General features: G+C 24.9%; 4 protein-coding genes across 9 annotated transcripts; 3 read left to right on the top strand and 1 right to left on the bottom strand.

The window, feature by feature from the left end:
* The first annotated feature begins 427 nt into the window (after positions 1-427).
* On the top strand, positions 428-4,478 carry LOC124428656 (probable serine/threonine-protein kinase DDB_G0282963). The gene is made up of 3 exons (XM_046972957.1): positions 428-2,744; positions 2,881-3,082; positions 3,194-4,478. Exons 1-3 carry the CDS (start codon positions 894-896, stop codon positions 3,421-3,423), a joined length of 2,283 nt encoding a protein of 760 aa, XP_046828913.1. The 5' UTR covers positions 428-893; the 3' UTR covers positions 3,424-4,478.
* Positions 4,479-4,597: 119 nt separating this feature from the next.
* Positions 4,598-8,025, top strand: LOC124428671 (venom carboxylesterase-6-like). 2 transcript variants are annotated; one of them, XM_046973013.1, is made up of 9 exons: positions 4,598-4,913; positions 5,172-5,452; positions 5,667-5,973; positions 6,063-6,260; positions 6,361-6,539; positions 6,616-6,781; positions 6,862-7,197; positions 7,282-7,408; positions 7,589-8,025. In XM_046973013.1, the coding sequence occupies exons 2-9, from the start codon at positions 5,222-5,224 to the stop codon at positions 7,782-7,784; spliced, it is 1,740 nt and encodes a 579-aa protein (XP_046828969.1). In that variant the 5' UTR covers positions 4,598-4,913; positions 5,172-5,221; the 3' UTR covers positions 7,785-8,025. The 2 variants fall into 2 exon arrangements, with proteins under 2 accessions (XP_046828969.1, XP_046828979.1); XM_046973023.1 differs by having other exon boundaries at positions 4,598-5,098.
* Positions 8,026-8,458: 433 nt separating this feature from the next.
* On the bottom strand, positions 8,459-10,529 carry LOC124428682 (transport and Golgi organization protein 11). Of its 5 annotated transcripts, none has more exons than XM_046973060.1 (5): positions 10,407-10,529; positions 9,567-9,808; positions 9,404-9,498; positions 9,174-9,319; positions 8,459-9,047 (listed from the first exon to the last, which is right to left on the bottom strand). In XM_046973060.1, the coding sequence occupies exons 2-5, from the start codon at positions 9,790-9,792 to the stop codon at positions 8,837-8,839; spliced, it is 678 nt and encodes a 225-aa protein (XP_046829016.1). In that variant the 5' UTR covers positions 9,793-9,808; positions 10,407-10,529; the 3' UTR covers positions 8,459-8,836. The 5 variants fall into 5 exon arrangements, with proteins under 5 accessions (XP_046829016.1, XP_046829007.1, XP_046829025.1 ...); XM_046973051.1 differs by having other exon boundaries at positions 9,567-9,797; positions 10,407-10,518; XM_046973069.1 differs by lacking the exon at positions 10,407-10,529 and adding an exon at positions 10,233-10,324 and having other exon boundaries at positions 9,567-9,797.
* Positions 10,530-10,759: 230 nt separating this feature from the next.
* On the top strand, positions 10,760-17,374 carry LOC124431697 (DNA polymerase alpha catalytic subunit-like). The gene is made up of 19 exons (XM_046979919.1): positions 10,760-11,137; positions 11,246-11,889; positions 11,955-12,368; positions 12,440-12,796; positions 12,919-13,129; positions 13,216-13,484; positions 13,650-13,766; positions 13,843-14,026; positions 14,107-14,235; positions 14,331-14,506; positions 14,624-14,864; positions 14,944-15,083; positions 15,189-15,394; positions 15,465-15,726; positions 15,803-15,977; positions 16,283-16,452; positions 16,619-16,870; positions 16,959-17,034; positions 17,132-17,374. Exons 1-19 carry the CDS (start codon positions 10,969-10,971, stop codon positions 17,335-17,337), a joined length of 4,398 nt encoding a protein of 1,465 aa, XP_046835875.1. The 5' UTR covers positions 10,760-10,968; the 3' UTR covers positions 17,338-17,374.
* The last annotated feature ends 7 nt before the right edge of the window (positions 17,375-17,381 follow it).

The following is a 17,381-nucleotide window of genomic DNA, read 5'->3' as shown; positions in this document are numbered from 1 at the left end:
TTTTTGAATAAATATATAAAGTAATCTGTCGAATGAATAGTCAAAATTACTTAAAAAAACACATTTAATAGTATGTTAATCCTATTGTTATTTTTAAAAAAAATCATTAATAATGGATCTAATACTATTTATCATATTGAATGAAGATCTTAATCTAAATCAAATTTAATTTAAATTAAACTAAACTAAATAAATAAAACTTTTTCATTTATTTATTCTTATATTCAATGTTCTAATGATTATTTTCTATGTACATTTCTTTATAATTCTTATGACTATCTGCTATATATACGTCGTAGATATTAATAAAGATGAAATATTTCACGAAAATACTGTACACATTGCAGTATTATATTATATACAAGTTCTAAAGATCTAATTATTTAATCATTTTTAACGTTTACGTAGTGACCAATAAAAATTCATTATTTTTATGAACGTATATACTATTTGATAAAAGATTGTCTTATTTAATACAGATTAAGTTGGCAATGGTATTTTATCTAAACATAGGGATGTCCCGTATTACTTGCATTATCAGTAGTTTTCTTAGTTGGAATATGTGATTTCCTTGTTGTTTCAATTTATATAATATGTTTTATAACTGACGATATTGTTATTGATTCGTTTTAATATATAGTACAAAAAGAAATATTTTACAAAGTTTTAGAAGTGTTATTTTGTTATTAATATTATTCGTAGGTTAAATCAAGATAAATTATATATTATACTTCATCAGTTATATGTTATTAATATGTTAATGAACTATACGGTGAATATATAACAGGATATATCATCTATACATATATACAAATATTGAGACATATATATATTTACCATATAAGTAAATAACTAAATATATTAGAATTTTTACTATCAAAAAGTTACATAATATGGATAATAAACAAGTAACAGAATGCATAAGAGAATTTAAATTACGGCAACAGTATCCAAGCATAGCTCCAAAACAAAAAAATAAAAATCTACCAAAAGTAAGGGTAGAAACAAAGACATGTTTACAATTATCACCTAGAAATACAGAATGTACGTTACCCATCAATGTACAAAAAAAAGATGGATTTCATAAATTACGACTAAAATTACCAAGTGGTAAAGATTTAGGAGAATTTAATGTACAAATGTTGTCTTTTAATAACAACATTGTAAAAAGTAAGACCCTTATAAATCAAAATAAATGTAAAAATTTAAATAAATCTATTATATTATCAAATATAATGTTAAAAGATAAAGAAAACAAGTTGGTAACCATTGTACCCCTTCGATGTACGAATGTTAACAAAAATATTAATATATCAAAGTTAGATAACACAGTTTCTTCTAAAAAGGACAATAATAATATCGATGAAAAATGCCAAGGTAAAACTGTTTTTTTAAAACATATTGTCACTACTGATGAAAATCATAAAGAAGGACAAAATAAAAATACTACAAATATGGATACAGATATTACAAATAATGAATGTTATAAGAATGGAGAATCCGAATGTAATCAGATTCCAAAAACAAAGTCAAAAGATGTTTTTTTGGATAAAAGTGCATTAGAAAATATTAAAAAATTAGGAAATACAGATTCCTTGTCGGAATTATCAGAACATGTATTAATTTCTGAATCTGAAAATGTTATTGATACATTTTCAAATCAATCTGTGAATATGTCTAATAATATAATTAAGATAGTAAACAAAAATTCTGATTTAGGTTATTCTATATTTGATGATAATGTATTATTTAATAATACAAAAAAAGAACTATATTTATTATCAATGAATAATGAAGATATAGATACATCCTTTGAAGAAACACCAAATACTACGTACAATCAAAAGAAGATTAAAAATATTTCTGACCATCAAAATATGATTGAACAAAACATGACTGTACATGATAATGGAATATCATTATCAGATAACTACATTACAATAAAGGATAATTATGATGCAAAACATAATAATGATAATGAATATAGTAATGTTTCTCTAAGATATAATAATGATAGTATTCCTATTGTCATAGCAAAAAATGGTCATAAACATTTTAAATCCCAAAATGTCAACAATCATTCAATAAAAAATCATTTTGATGATAATATACCATTACAAAAATCATTATCTTCTAGTTGGAGTACTCTTAAAGATATAGTAACTATAAAAGATGAACAAATGAGAATTAAAGCATTCAAAGCCCTTGCAGATTGTATTGTAATAAATCAACAGATTCCTTCACATTTACCAACAGATTTAAAAACAGTATGTGACATTAAAGTACAAACAAACAATTCATTATTTGAACCAAAGAATTTTGCTAGTAAAAAGGAAAATACATTTGGTATCCCAAAAATAAAATTAAAAGAATCATATTCTGCAAACACAATAGAAAATTCAAATACAAATCTATTGAATGATATGAATGAAAATTCAGTTTTTTCACTTTTCCATCAATCACAAGAGTCTAATATATATCTTGAAAAAATTACTGATGATGTGTGTAATAAAAATAGTGGTGCCAATAGAGTTAAACAAATTCTATTACAAGCAAATCCATTTTATAACAAAATCTTTAAACAACTACAAAGAGACTTTGAAACTGCTGCACAATGGGATGAAAACGGAATGTTAAATATACATAGAGCTGTTATTAGTAATAGAATTTATGATGTTCAAAGACATTTAATGGTACTTGAAGCTTGTAATATAAATATAGACATACTTTCAGAGTCACACGAGGTAAATTTTTTGCAATTTTTTTTGTAATATTAATAATACTTGCATGTAAATTACTTATTGATAATAATTTATGAATTTTTATAAAAGATTTATAAAAGAAATTATTTAGTAAACAATTTTATACATTTATTTGCAGACAAGTTTAGAATTGGCAGTTAAGCATAATGTATCTATTGAAATTGTCAAGTTACTATTAAAAGCTGGTGCAAATCCAGTATCATTAAAACCAATACATGAGACAGCTTTGATAATAGCCAGTAAAACAAATTCTTTATTATTACCAGAACTTGTAAAACATGTTCCATGTATTAAACTACTAAATAATATAGATTCTACAGGTAAATAATTAATAGTATATAAGTTAGCCCTGAAAAATCTAATTATATAGGAATGGATTTTATTATATATTTTTATTTTAATTAAATCGTATATATTTTTTTACTTTTTAGGTTTTGCTCCATTACATTACTGTGCTCTATATGGTAACTTAAAAGGAGTTATCTCATTAATAAATATGGGTGCTAATGTAAATTTAAGAGAAAACAGATCTGGTAGAACTCCGCTTTTTTTGGCAATAGAAAACAAGCATTCTGCAATAGCACAAAAACTTATTGAAAAAGGAGCATCAATAAATATCCCTAATTTTTCTGGACAAACAATTATTTCATTACCAACTTAAATCAATCTTCTTTATTTAAGAACACTATTATTTAATTATAAATAAATATAATTATAAATAATTTTCTAATAAACATATCTAGATACATATTAAATATATGTATAGATTTATTATAATTTGATAACAATAGGGCTATACTTTAGGTCAGATAATTCCTATGTCTAAGTTGTATCTGAAATTAATAATAATTCTGTGTGTACCTAAATCAATTTTTTGCAGTTATAATAATATGGGTACCTTGTTGGTCGAAATTATTTTCGCTTGCATAACAAGTATTGTATATTCAATCAATTTCTACTTAAGAATTCTACTCCTACAGATTAAGGATTTTTTGTTTATATTTCAGATACACAGTACATAAGAATGTATACACTTTAATAAGATAGTATGTGTAGAATTCACATCCTAAGCAAATTGTAAAAATCTCTTGCCAAGAAAATTTTAGAGAAATTAAAATGTATATCTCTTGCTCTCCTTCTGTTTGTCTATATCAGAAAAAATCGTCTAAAAAAATCAGAGCTTGAAGAAGATTTCAATCAGATACTGTCATATCTTTTATATGGACGAAATCAAAGTCTGAAATTAGAAGTTTATTATTTAGTGAAATCAGTGTTATTCAAATTCAAGGGTATCTCAAATATCAACATACTCGACAGACACAAAACGAGACATTTACGACCAAATCGACTGACCTCTGTTATTTATTTAACGCTAATATGTTTATCAAAATATTTAGAATAATAAACTGTAGATGCTCTTTCCGTAAGCGATAAATGTTTTGACAGTTTCAATCCTAAATATTATGTAAGGTCAAGTAAGCATAGGAATTGTAAAAATTCCTTGCCAAGAATAGCAAAAGAAAGTATCAGAATGTAAAAGAAAAAATTAAGATGACAGATTATTTTAACAGATATTTATAGAAGCAATGATAAAGTTTGACTTTGATAATAATAATTCTATGTTATCTGTAACAAAATTATTATTTATTATATTACTAATTGCTAGTTTTCTTATATGTTTTTCTCTTCAAAAAAGAGACAAATTGTAAATATAATGATGAATTATTATTATTATTATTATTATTATTATTATTATTATTATTATTATTATTATTATACACAGATATTTATTTGTAATTAAAAAATTTATTAATGACATCAATAATATTGTATACTATAAGGTAACATTGTTTTTTATAACAATTTGTTTTTCTGTGGATGTTTCATCACATATAATGATAACGATATAATTAAGTTGCACTTGATAATAAAGGTCAAACACTTTTGATAACGTGTTACTTTCCAAGAAATATGATGAGTTGGTTTACAGAACTTATACTTTTTTATTATTTTTTTTTAGTCGATTTTCTTTAGCTTTTTTTTGTTATATTGCGCATCACAATGTTAAACGTACTGTGTCTCGTCTATCAATAAAGGATTCTTGTGTGTTCATTATTCATTTCTATTAAAACACCTGAAAACATTGGAAGAGTAAGCATACTTTAAATAGAAACAATTAGATAACAATAGTAGTATCATTATTTATTCTTTGACTGAAAGTTTGCACAATTTTCTTATGTAATATAATTTATTTCTGAAATCGAACATTATGTTAACAATATGAAATGAACGTTAAAAAAATGGAAATATATCACATAGAAACGGAAACTTACATTGTATGATTGCTTATCATATCTAATTGATATCATTTAATTTTTATTATGATAATTAATCAGTGTAAAATTATAGTTTTCTTCGTAAAACTGGTTTAAATAAAGGACAATAGCAGTATAAAATTAATGTGTCAAAAGATTTATAAAGGCAATAAAATGATTTCATCAAAGCTGTCGATTATTTTGATATTTTTGGGATTAACGAGTATGGTTTATACGGAAGGAATTGCACCCAAAGTTAAAACACCTTTAGGAGGCATTCAAGGGTATTATAAAATATCTGCAGATGGTAGATCCTATGAAGCTTATGAAGGAATTCCTTATGCTATACCTCCTGTTGGAAAGTTAAGATTTAAGGTAAAAGTACAAAATCTTTTAAAGAATATTTCTTTCAATTTATAAAATCAATTTTTTCCTGTTTATGATTGTATTTTAAATAGTTAAGATTCTAATGTTTTCTTAAGTTCAGTTTAAATATTAATGTCCTCTTCTATACTATTTATAATTATTTACCATTCATGCATTTATTTATAATTTTGAATTGACCATTTCTTTTTGTTTTGATTTATAGCCTCCACAAAAGATCCCAGCATGGCCTGGTGAACTTTTAGCAACTACATTTGGCTCTCCGTGTTTACAATATATTCAGATAATTACTGAATTTGAAGATAGAATTCAAGGCTCAGAAGATTGTCTTTATTTAAATGTTTATGTCCCTACACGTGATCATAAAAATTCTCAATTACCACTATTACCAGTCATTTTCTGGATTCATGGTGGGGCCTTTCAATTTGGTAGTGGAATGCATATGGGTCCTAAATTTGTAATGGATCGAGATGTTATATTTGTCACAATAAATTATCGTTTAGGCCTGTTAGGTATGTTCGATAAAAATTTCAACATTTCCACAGATTATTTAATATTTAGTTCCACTATAATGTTTCTACATAATAAATATTGTCTACAGGTTTTCTAAGCACAGAAGATGATGTTTTACCAGGTAATATGGGACTCAAGGATCAAAATATAGCATTGAAATGGGTTTTTGAAAACATTGAATGGTTTGGAGGTGATCCTAATAAAATAACACTAACTGGTCTAAGTGCTGGTGGTGCTAGTGTACATTATCATTATTTATCCCGTTTAAGCTCTGGCCTTTTTCAAGGTATTTATATGTTTAACCAATACTAGATTTTTTTCTTTTTCTATCCTGTACATCTTTATGTAATATATTTTTGTTTTATATAAATCTTTTTAATACACAGGAGGTATATCTATTAGTGGTACGGCATTTGATTGTTGGACACAAACTGAAAATTCCTTAGAAAAAGCCAAGAAATTAGGTGCTATAGTGGGTTGTCCTACCAATAATACTCGAGATATGGTACATTGTTTAAGATATCGACCAGGTAAAACTCTGGTCCATGCAACCAGAGAATTCCACGTAAGTATCATTTTTCTATAATAAATAATACAATTTGATAAAATTATTTTCGAATGATGTAAATTTTTCTTGATAGCCATGGCTTTACAATCCTTTTACACCATTTGGACCTGTTATTGAGAAACATGGAGATGCTCCTTTTATTGATCAATCACCAATAGATATTATTCAAAGTGGTAATGTTCAAGATATTCCATGGATTACAAGTACTACCAGTGAAGAAGGACTTTATCCCGTAGCTGGTAGGTTTAAATATTCGAAAGTTATATCAAAATCTACAAAATTGTTTATAAATAATATAATCAATGTATAAAATATACAGAATTTATTGCTGATGATAGACATCTTAAGGAACTTGATGAGAATTGGAATAGTATTGCACCTTATTTCCTTGATTTTAATTATACCATACCAAAAGAGAAACATGTCGAGACAGCTACACTTATTAGAAACCATTACTTTGGTTCTAAACATATTAATAAAACGACTATTAAATCTTTAATACAAATGGCTGGAGATCGATTGTTCGTATTCGATAGCATAAAAGCTGCAAGGATCCAGGCAAAAGTAAATAAACAACCTGTTTGGTACTATTATTTCACATACAGAGGTGCACATAGTTTAAGCGAAGCTATGAGTGGAAGCAAAGAAAACTTTGGTAAGAAAAACAAAAAACCGATTTTTGATAGTAAAAGTTTTCTCCTATGATATATTATTTACGTTATTTATATTCTTCTTATAGGAGTTAGTCATGCTGATGATGCATTCCTTGTTTTGGACACTCCTTACTTTAATCCAGTGACGACAAGAGATGATATCGATATGCAACAAGAATTAATTAATCTTTGGGTTTCTTTTGCCATAAATAGGTGAGTAGTTTCTGTTCACAAAAAAATTACAATTCATATAGACAAAGAAGAGTAAGAACAATATTCTATAGTTGAAAAAATTATTATTCAACAAGTAAAAGATAATAATTTGTTTATTGATTCAATAAACAACGGAAGGCCTCTTTTCCTCTCATTGAATTTAACATTAAATATTTTCAGTATTCCTCAAATTGGTATCACTGAATGGACTGCAGTGGATCCATCACAAAAAGAATTTCGTTTTCTTCACATTGCAGGACCAGGAAAATATTATATGAGTAATGATGCTAATTTAAAAAATCAGGACTTCTGGAATAATATCAATTTTAATGAAAATATGTCAAAACGTAAAAAACACTTAAAAGAAGATCTTTAAATCATTTTCTAAGTTTTTTTAAGAACTAAAAAAATAAATAATTAATACTGTATGCTAAATTTAATTATCTCTGATGTGAAGCATACTATTATATTTTTAAAAAAAGGAGTAAGAATGAAGATAAATATATATTTCTATATCTATCTTATGGAATTCTTATAAAAATGATATGTATCATATGAAAGATATTGCTTTTATAGAGACTGTGTAAATATATTAAATAAAAATAATTAAAATTAAATAGTTCTTCCAACAAGGGTAATGTTAGATTTTATAAATGACTTGAATAATTTTTATCCCCTTTATTAATTGTACCCAAACACAAATATTTAACGACAGTACTTTATTATTTATTTAATCATTTACTTGAATATCCCATGTTTTCTTACATATTTAACAATTCAAATAAATTGACATGAAATTTATACATAAAAAGGTATGCTAAAATATATGTCATATTTATTGAAAAATCTAAGTAACATTATTAAATATCTTCAAATCAAAAGTTTTGTTAAAAAAGATCTATTGATGTGCAATATACATAATTATTTTGTGTATACTATTTTGTGATATATCATCTTAAAGACTTTCAAAAACCTAATATTTATATTGGTTTTGTAACTCATTATAATATGTATATATACCAGAAATAAATATTAATACGTAATTCAATATGAAGTGCAAAATACATTCCAATGTTATTTATCTTTTGGCAGTTACAGTCCTTTAGCTAGAATAGTAATAATAATAATTAATATTACAAATAATATCGATTAACAGATTTTATGCCGTTACTTTGCATTACCACTGTTTGCTCTTATAATGCAGTATGAATTTGAAATTAGTATGCATTTGAATTTTTCTTATGATTTAAAAATAGTTAAGTAATACGTTTTATTATTGTAATGATGATAAATTCTTGCAAGTAGAATAATAAATCTTTGGTTATACAGTTCGAGAGCATAAATAGCTCATATAGAATGCTGTTAAGAGCACCATGGCATGTATGCGTGTAAGATGTATTTTTTTCTACATGCAATTAAATAGAACCTTCAATTTCTATTCAACCAAGAAATTGCTTTCAATATGAAATATGCTAAAGTTAGTGTATACAAAATCTTATCTCTTTGTTGCCGTTGTAACATTTCCAATTCAATTGCCATGACTCGACGATTTAATTTTCCCACTTGACGGCGTAAGTGTTGTACTTCTTCATTAGGTGGAAGAGATACATCTACTGAATTGTAGGATGGTGTCTGTTCTCTGAAATATATAGTAAAGACATGTGTACATTGTGGAACATAAAAATATAATTCTATATAGGCATTCACTTGTTTTTTTTAATTTTTAGTCATATCTTCAATTTATTTATATAAAAATTGTGTATACCTTCCACGCCTAACAATCTGTGTTTCTGTATTAAATTGGGGATGTATCCTAGATGAATCTTTAACTTCAGTAGCAAGTAATGTTGGGTCTTCTTCATCAACCGTAGGAAAATAATGATCATCCAGCGTTAAAATTCTTGGTGGTGTCTTAAATGAATAAAGAAATACGGATATATAATTTATATTAATTATTAATTTTTGCCTTTCATCATAGAAATTTCTTTTATATACCTGAACTCTAATAATATTTGGCTCAGGTGGCATTACAGCATTTTCTAGAGTAATTTCTCTTGGCGGAGCTTTTGTACCAATATGTTGCTCCTGACCTGTTTAAATAATAGAAATGAATATAAAGTAATATAATTATGTAAAAAAAATATATGGAAGTACTTACCTACAACAAGAATCCTATCAGGTACATGCATTTCAAGCTTCTCATTTGAGTTTGCTTGATTCCAAGCAGAACCATTCATTGTTGAAATATCTTCATCTGTATAATCACCACTTACTCTAATACTTTTAGGAACTCTCATTCTCTTATTAACGTCCAAAGTAAAATTGGGATCATAAAAATTGTCAGCTTCTCCATTAAAACGAGCAGGTATATGAGTTTTTGACATTGTCACTGAAAAATAACTACATACAATCATATACAATTTCATAATATATAACATTTAATTAAGAAAAACATTATTACTTGTATTTATTCTAATGATATAAATAAATAAAATCTTATGATAATAATAAAATAAAAGAAAGCATTTTTATATAAATCTAATATTTTAATTAATTTCCATGCTTATGTAAATAAAGAAAAGAAATGATAAGTAGTTTTAAGTACATATAAGGAAGTACAAAGCACAAAGCACAATGATGTATTCTTAAATATGTCATATCTAATTATTTGCGTCATTTTTATTTTATTAAAATAATATTTTTTAAAGTTAATATCAACTTACACAATGTGATACATCGCATACATGAATATTAAAGGTTAAACACTTGCTTTATATGTTAAGTATATTTTTTCAATACGTAAATATATAACGAACGACATAACCTTTGATATGATAATCGACAAATTACTTGCGATTCGTATAACAATAAAGGACAAAGATGCAAATTTATTTTCGTTCACATCGATGGGGAAAACTAGCAGGAAATGTAATAAATCATAGTTGAATCGTAGTCAAATTAATATATATAATGTGTAAGTATCAAATATAAAAGTTACCTTTCTCACCCTTCTGGATCGTTAAATATAAAACGTTCAAATGAAGTCAGTTGCAAGTCATTTTCGATAATATTCATTTGCGATTTATCGAAATCGATGTGTATAATCGTCGGACATACCGCGAAAAGTGCGTATTCTTAGTTTAATTCTATAATCCGTTAATATGAAACTATACAAAACTTTAATAGGAATTCTGTTATTTTTACGACAGTCTAATTTTACTGAATTAATAGATTAATAGTTCAATTAAAATTAAATACTTAAATTATTTAATAAATTTGTCGAAATAAGTGAAAATTATTATAAAGATATAGTAAACTGACGAATAAACTATTATGTGTATTTTTATTCTGAATAGATTCTCCAAGTTTTTATTTCATGACATTTATAATTACATATTCTGTATTGATATCTTGTGTATATGTTTAATGCAATACAAGAAAATTTAAAAAACAATTATGATTAGAAAATAAATGTATAAATTTTTCAAGAACAGAATTATACAATTATCATTTTTCAAAGATATTTTTGAAGTAACTGGAAAATAAAATACTTTAGTATAATGGAAAAACAAGAAAAAATATCGAAATCTAAAAAAGATATTTTGGTTGTAGATCTAACAACTGATGATGATGAACATGTACAAGCATCAACAACCTCTTGCATGTCACAAACCAAAAAAAGAAAAATTTATAAAAATAAACGATGTCTAAAAGAAATCAAATATAAACGTAAATATACTACGCTTCAAGATGTAATAAAGAAAGTTACAATAAAAACAACTTCTAAGCCCATTTCTGAAATTATTCCAAACGCGAATAATACTGTTATAATTATAGACTCAAGCACTGATAATATTGATGTAGAAGATCCAGTGCCTAGAACATCAGTAGAAGAAAATGCTAAGAAAGAGATAACTTCTGTGATTCCAGCTATAAATTTGTGTGTCAAAAATACTACTCTTTTACATTCCAAACATAATACAGATAAAAAAGAAATTAGTTCTATAACTCAAACTATAAATTTGCATGGCGAAGATATTACTGTATTACATTCTAAATATGATACTGATAAGAAAGAAATAGCTCCTAAAACTCCAACTATAAATAATTCTGAAGAAAAAGAAATAAATTCTGTAATTGAAACTATAAATTTGCATAGTGAAGATATTACTGTATTACATTCTAAATGCAATATAGATAAAAAAGAAATAATTCCTACAACTCCAAATATAAATATGAATCTTAAAGATATCGCTGTATTAGATTCTAAATGCAATACAGATAAAAAAGAAAAAATTCCAACTGTATATAATTCTGAAGAAAAAGAAATAAGTTCTGCAACTCAAACAATAAATTTGGATGTTAAAGATATTGATGTATTACATTCTTGTTATGAAACAGATTTGTGTACTAGTTTTGAACAGATATCTGATAATATTATAGACGTTCTAAGTGAAGATTTCAGTCAATATTTCAAAGACGTAAGTATATTTTTATATTGTGTTGTATATAAAATGATAATACATAAAATTATAACTATTTTTAGCCATTTGACATATCTTTTAAAGAACCAAGTAAAAAAATTGAGAAAAGATTATCCAATACTAAAAGTATAAAGGATTTAAAAAATAAATGTCAGCCAATATTGAAAAATTCTAAAATGTTAAGGAAAGATTTTGTATCTTCCAGTCAATTGAATGCTAATAAGCTAGAAGTAGAAATAGACGAAATTAAAGTCTCTTCGAACGATATAGATATTTCTCTTCTAATTACTAAAAATTCAAATGGAGAAGCAGTTAGCCATTTTTATTGGTGGGACGCATATGAAGATATATATAAACAACAGGGAATTGTTTATTTATTTGGAAAAGTTTACATTGATTCCATTAAAACATGCTATTCTTGTTGTCTGTCAATAAAAAATTTACCAAGAAGAATATATCTTCTACCAACAAAATATGTATGTAAAATGATAAAATTCTATTATAAATCAATTATTAAATATAATATATTTTCATTTATATATTATAGTTTAGAGATTCATTTGATGACAATCCAAGATTAACTACTATGGAAGATGTATATAATGAATTCAATGAACTTGCAAATAAATTAGGTATAAAAGAATTTCAAAGTCGACGGGTTTGGAAAAAGTATGTTTTCAAAGAAGATGTACAAGATTATACAGAATATTTGGAAATTCTATATCCAGCAATATATCCAGCTATAGATTCAAATTACACTGGTCTTGCTATAGATAAAATTTTAGAAACTACTATATCGCCTCTACAATTATTACTTTTGGAAAGAAATATCAAAGGACCATGTTGGTTAGAGATCAAATATCCTATAAAAGATCCATCTGACATCATTTGGTGCAAAGTAAAAGTATGTTTTTAATATATATAGCATAAAATAACTCACAAAGAATATTTAATATATGCATAAATGTAAATTATATATATTTTTATAATTATTTATATTAATATATATTATTTTTAAAATTTCAGCTGATTTGTACAAATATGAAGAATATTTCTGTTAGTGTTGATTCTCCAAAATTGCCATTGCCAACAATGTTAGTTGCTACATTAAATATTTGTACATGTCCAGATAGAGAAACTAAACAGAATCAAATATTCATGGTTGTTATTCTTTTACAAAATGAATACCAGATTGTCAAAGATATACCAAAGCCACCTTTTAAACAAAGTTTTTGCTGTACGTTTATTTATTAAAATATACATATATACAATATATGTTTATTATAAAATTTAACTAAGAAATGTTTTTATATCTTCTATCAGTGATAACTAATCCGAATGATGCTCTATGGCCAAGTGAAGCAGATCAGCTGTTGTCTAATATTTCAAATACTCATGTAATAAGATGTGAAAATGAAAGTATCTTATTGGAACAATTACTTCAAATAATAGAAAAAACTGATCCAGATTTATATGTATGCTATGATTGTAGTTATCAATTTGAATCATTATTACATAGAATGTTTATTTTGAATATAGAAAATTGGAGTAAACTTGGAAAAATAAAGCATTCTACATATCCTGTTACTAGGGTAAATATTATAATTTATGTTTACTAGAATAAAGTAGAGAAAAAATTCATATAGTATATTCTTCATTTATTTTAAATAATATTTGAATTTTTAGATAATAATTAATTAATTTCAATTAATAATTAGGTAGTAATGTAATTAAGTATATAACATTATTTTTTTTAGCAAAAAACATTTATAGATCGAGCAATATCTGGCCGTCCTATATGTGATATAAAAATTGTAGCTAAAGAGTTAAAAGTAAAAAGCGGAAGTTTTGATTTACAATCTCTTTGTACAACAGTAGGTATCGAAAATATTTTTACGCGATTATAAAAATATTGCTCAATTCAAATTTATTTGAAATTTTGTATTATAGGTATTAAATAAGAAAAGTAATAATTCCAAGGAAATAAAACCCGAGGATTATTTTTTATATTACACTACAGAGAAAGGGTTAGAAGATCTGATCAAATTCACATTTGCAGACGCATCGGATATTTTATCTATAACCCTTCAACTTAATATGATTCCGTTTGCAATAGAACTTACATGTATATCTGGTAAATATAATAAATTGTATGTATATAAACAAATATCTATATATAAAAGATATTAAAATTATAAATGTGATTTTACTTAGGTAATATTTTATCAAAGATATTAGCAGGAGGCCAAATGGAAAGAAATGAATTTCTTTTATTGCATGCTTTTCAGGAAAACGATTATATATTACCAGATTCTTCAAAAATAAATAAAAACATAGAAAGTGGTGAGTTCATCGATAAAGAATTTGTTCATACTCTAATTATATTTTGTAATCATTTAGTTTTATATTCTAATATGAATATAAATCACTGAATACAGAGATATCTGGAAAAAGAATATCAACTCATGAAGGTGGTTTAGTTCTTACTCCAATAAAAGGATTTTATACTACATTGATCTTATTAATGGATTATATCTCTTTATATCCTAGTATAATAATAGAATACAATTTATGCTTCAGTACAATACCTGGAGCAGCATACACTGATTATAAGGTAAAATTTATGAATTTGCTGGTTTTATAGTGATGTGTGTTAAGCATTTAAAATTATATTGTATTAAATGGCTAATTAAAATAATATTTAATATATAATTTGAATTAATATGTACAGGATTTAAAAATCCCAGAATCAAATTCAGAACTTGGAGTTATCCCAAAAGAGATACGTAGACTAATTGAATATAGAAAACAAATAAAAAAATTAATAACATTGTCAGATATTTCACCCATTCAAAAAATGCAATATAATGCAAAGCAAATAGCCTTAAAGCTTATGGCAAACAGTATATATGGTTGTTTAGGTTCACCACATTCCAGATTTTATGCCCAAGGATTAGCTGCTTTAATTACATGTTTGTTAAAATAATAAATTATTATTTAAACAACAGTGTGTTTGACAAAGTGAAAAATATATATATAATTCTTTTTTAGCAAAAGGTAGAGAAATACTATTAAATACAAAACGTTTAATAGAAAATATGAAATACGAGATCATTTATGGTGATACTGATTCTATAATGATCAAAACTAATCTTCTTGAGTATAATGAAGTTATTTCTATTGGAAATAAGGTAATTTTATAAAAATATACATAATTCAGTGTAATTCATTTTTAATATATTTATAATTTGATATTATTTAAAAAGAAAATTTTTTTGATTATATTTATAAAATAGATCAAAGGAGAAGTAAACAAATTTTATAGAAATATAGTAATAGATATTGATAGTGTATTTCAATATTTATTACTTCTTCAAAAAAAGAAATATGCAGCACTTGCAATGAAAAAATTATCAAATGGTGAAATAGAATTATCGCAAATACATAAAGGTATAGAAACAATACGGAAAGATTGGTGTCCAGTATCTGTAGAAGTTGGAAAGTATGTGTACATATAAATCCTCATAATATAATTAATTTTTAAAACAGTTATAATGTCAAATACTTTTCAGAGATATACTGAACAATATTTTTTCTAATCGATCACATGATGTGAAAATAAAAGCAATTTATGAAGTATTGCAAAATGTTTCAAAAACCATTAAAGAGGATCAGATACCTTTATCGTCGTTCATAATATCTAAAGAACTTTCTAAAAATCTTAATAATTATCATGATAAGGGACACCCACATATACAAGTAGCCACAAGATTATACAAAAGATATGGTAAAATATGGAAAGCTGGAGATATTATATCTTATGTGATATGCCAGGTTTATTCTTTATTTATTATTTCTAAATTATATATTCAATTAACTATAAGTTTGTAATTAATGTTAATTATTATAGAGTGAAACTGATAAATCCATTACAAACAAATCATACCATATAAATGAATTTAAAGAAAATAAGTCTCTAAGGATTGATATTAATTATTATTTAAAGAAACAGATATTACCTATTGCATTAAGAATTTGTGAACCAATTGCAGAAGTAGATAAGATATTGTTAGCTAAAAGTTTAGGTACTCTAATGATATTTTAAGTACTATGTAGAATTCTGGAGTTTACTGTTAGAAAGAATACGGGTCCAGTAGAACGTTCGAATTTTTTGCTTTAAGTGACTTCATATGACATGTTCTTTCCTTATTGGAAAAAAAAATCAAATTTATTAATCCGATACGTAACAAGGAGAGAAAAGTGTTAAATATTATTTATTAATCGTAATACCCACCTATACCAACCCGGAGGTAAATTCCTGAGTTCTACATAGTATAATATATTTTTCAAATCATCAAGGTAATTAATTTTGATTTCTATTACTAAATAGGTTTGGATAATGCAAATGAACATAAAGGAATAGTATGTACATTAAATAATAATAAAAAGCAAATAATGATGACTACAGCCAGATTTAAGCATTGCAAAGCTTTAACATTCAAATGTATCAATGAAAATTGTCAAAATGAAATTACAATTAAAAGTGTTATGTCAGAATCTGTGAGTAATTTTATTTTATTTTTTTTTTCTTTTCTATTTTTCTTTTTTTATAAAAAATCATAAAAAAAATTATTTTTGCATTACATATGATTATAAAATGGTTATTTTAAAGTCACGTCTAAACTTAATAGATTTATATATTTTACATGTATATTGTTTATTGCAGTCTAATGGTTATCAACTATTTTTGAACACTATATGTTCTAATAATAATTGTAGAATTCCTTTATGGAAAAATATAAACGTTATATCTAATGAATTGGAACTTAATATAAGACAGGCCATAAATATGTATTATTCCAATGAGTTGAAATGTAAAAACCCTCTATGTTCTAATGTAACCAAAAGGCTTCCGTTATATTTCTATACAATGTATCCCAAATGTGATAAATGTAATGAATCTTTTTTATGTAGAAAAGTGAGTATATATTAATTTCGTTATCATAAAAAATACTTTATAAATATAAAAGAAAGAAAATATAGGAACTTTGATCTGTTTGTTACAGTATACTGAAACGGATCTATATGATCAAATATGTTTCTATCATGAAATCTTTGATATTAATTGTTTGCAAAATAAATGTAAGTATATATAAGTGTATAACTATTTTAAGTATTTTTTTTCTTTTCTTTTTTTTTAAATTCGTTATTAATACCAAAGTCGATCTTATTATTCTAGTTTCGCTGGTTAACTATCCAGAGGAAATAATATCAGTATACAACACACTTAGGAATATTGTTAACAAGTATTTGAAATGTAGTTCATATTTAATTGTGAACTTTGATAAAGTTTTTCAAAGCAAATTTATAAAATACACAGTGCATGATTCAGATTATGATATTTCTTTAAATGATTATGCTCATATGGAGAATAAACAATTGTAAATGTATTTTATTAATATATATATATATGTTTGTTTAACTTGCAT

This window comes from Vespa crabro, chromosome 1 (assembly GCF_910589235.1).
Source record: "Vespa crabro chromosome 1, iyVesCrab1.2, whole genome shotgun sequence".
Lineage (NCBI taxonomy): Eukaryota > Metazoa > Arthropoda > Insecta > Hymenoptera > Vespidae > Vespa > Vespa crabro.
This window is presented reverse-complemented; position numbering and strand designations above follow the sequence as displayed.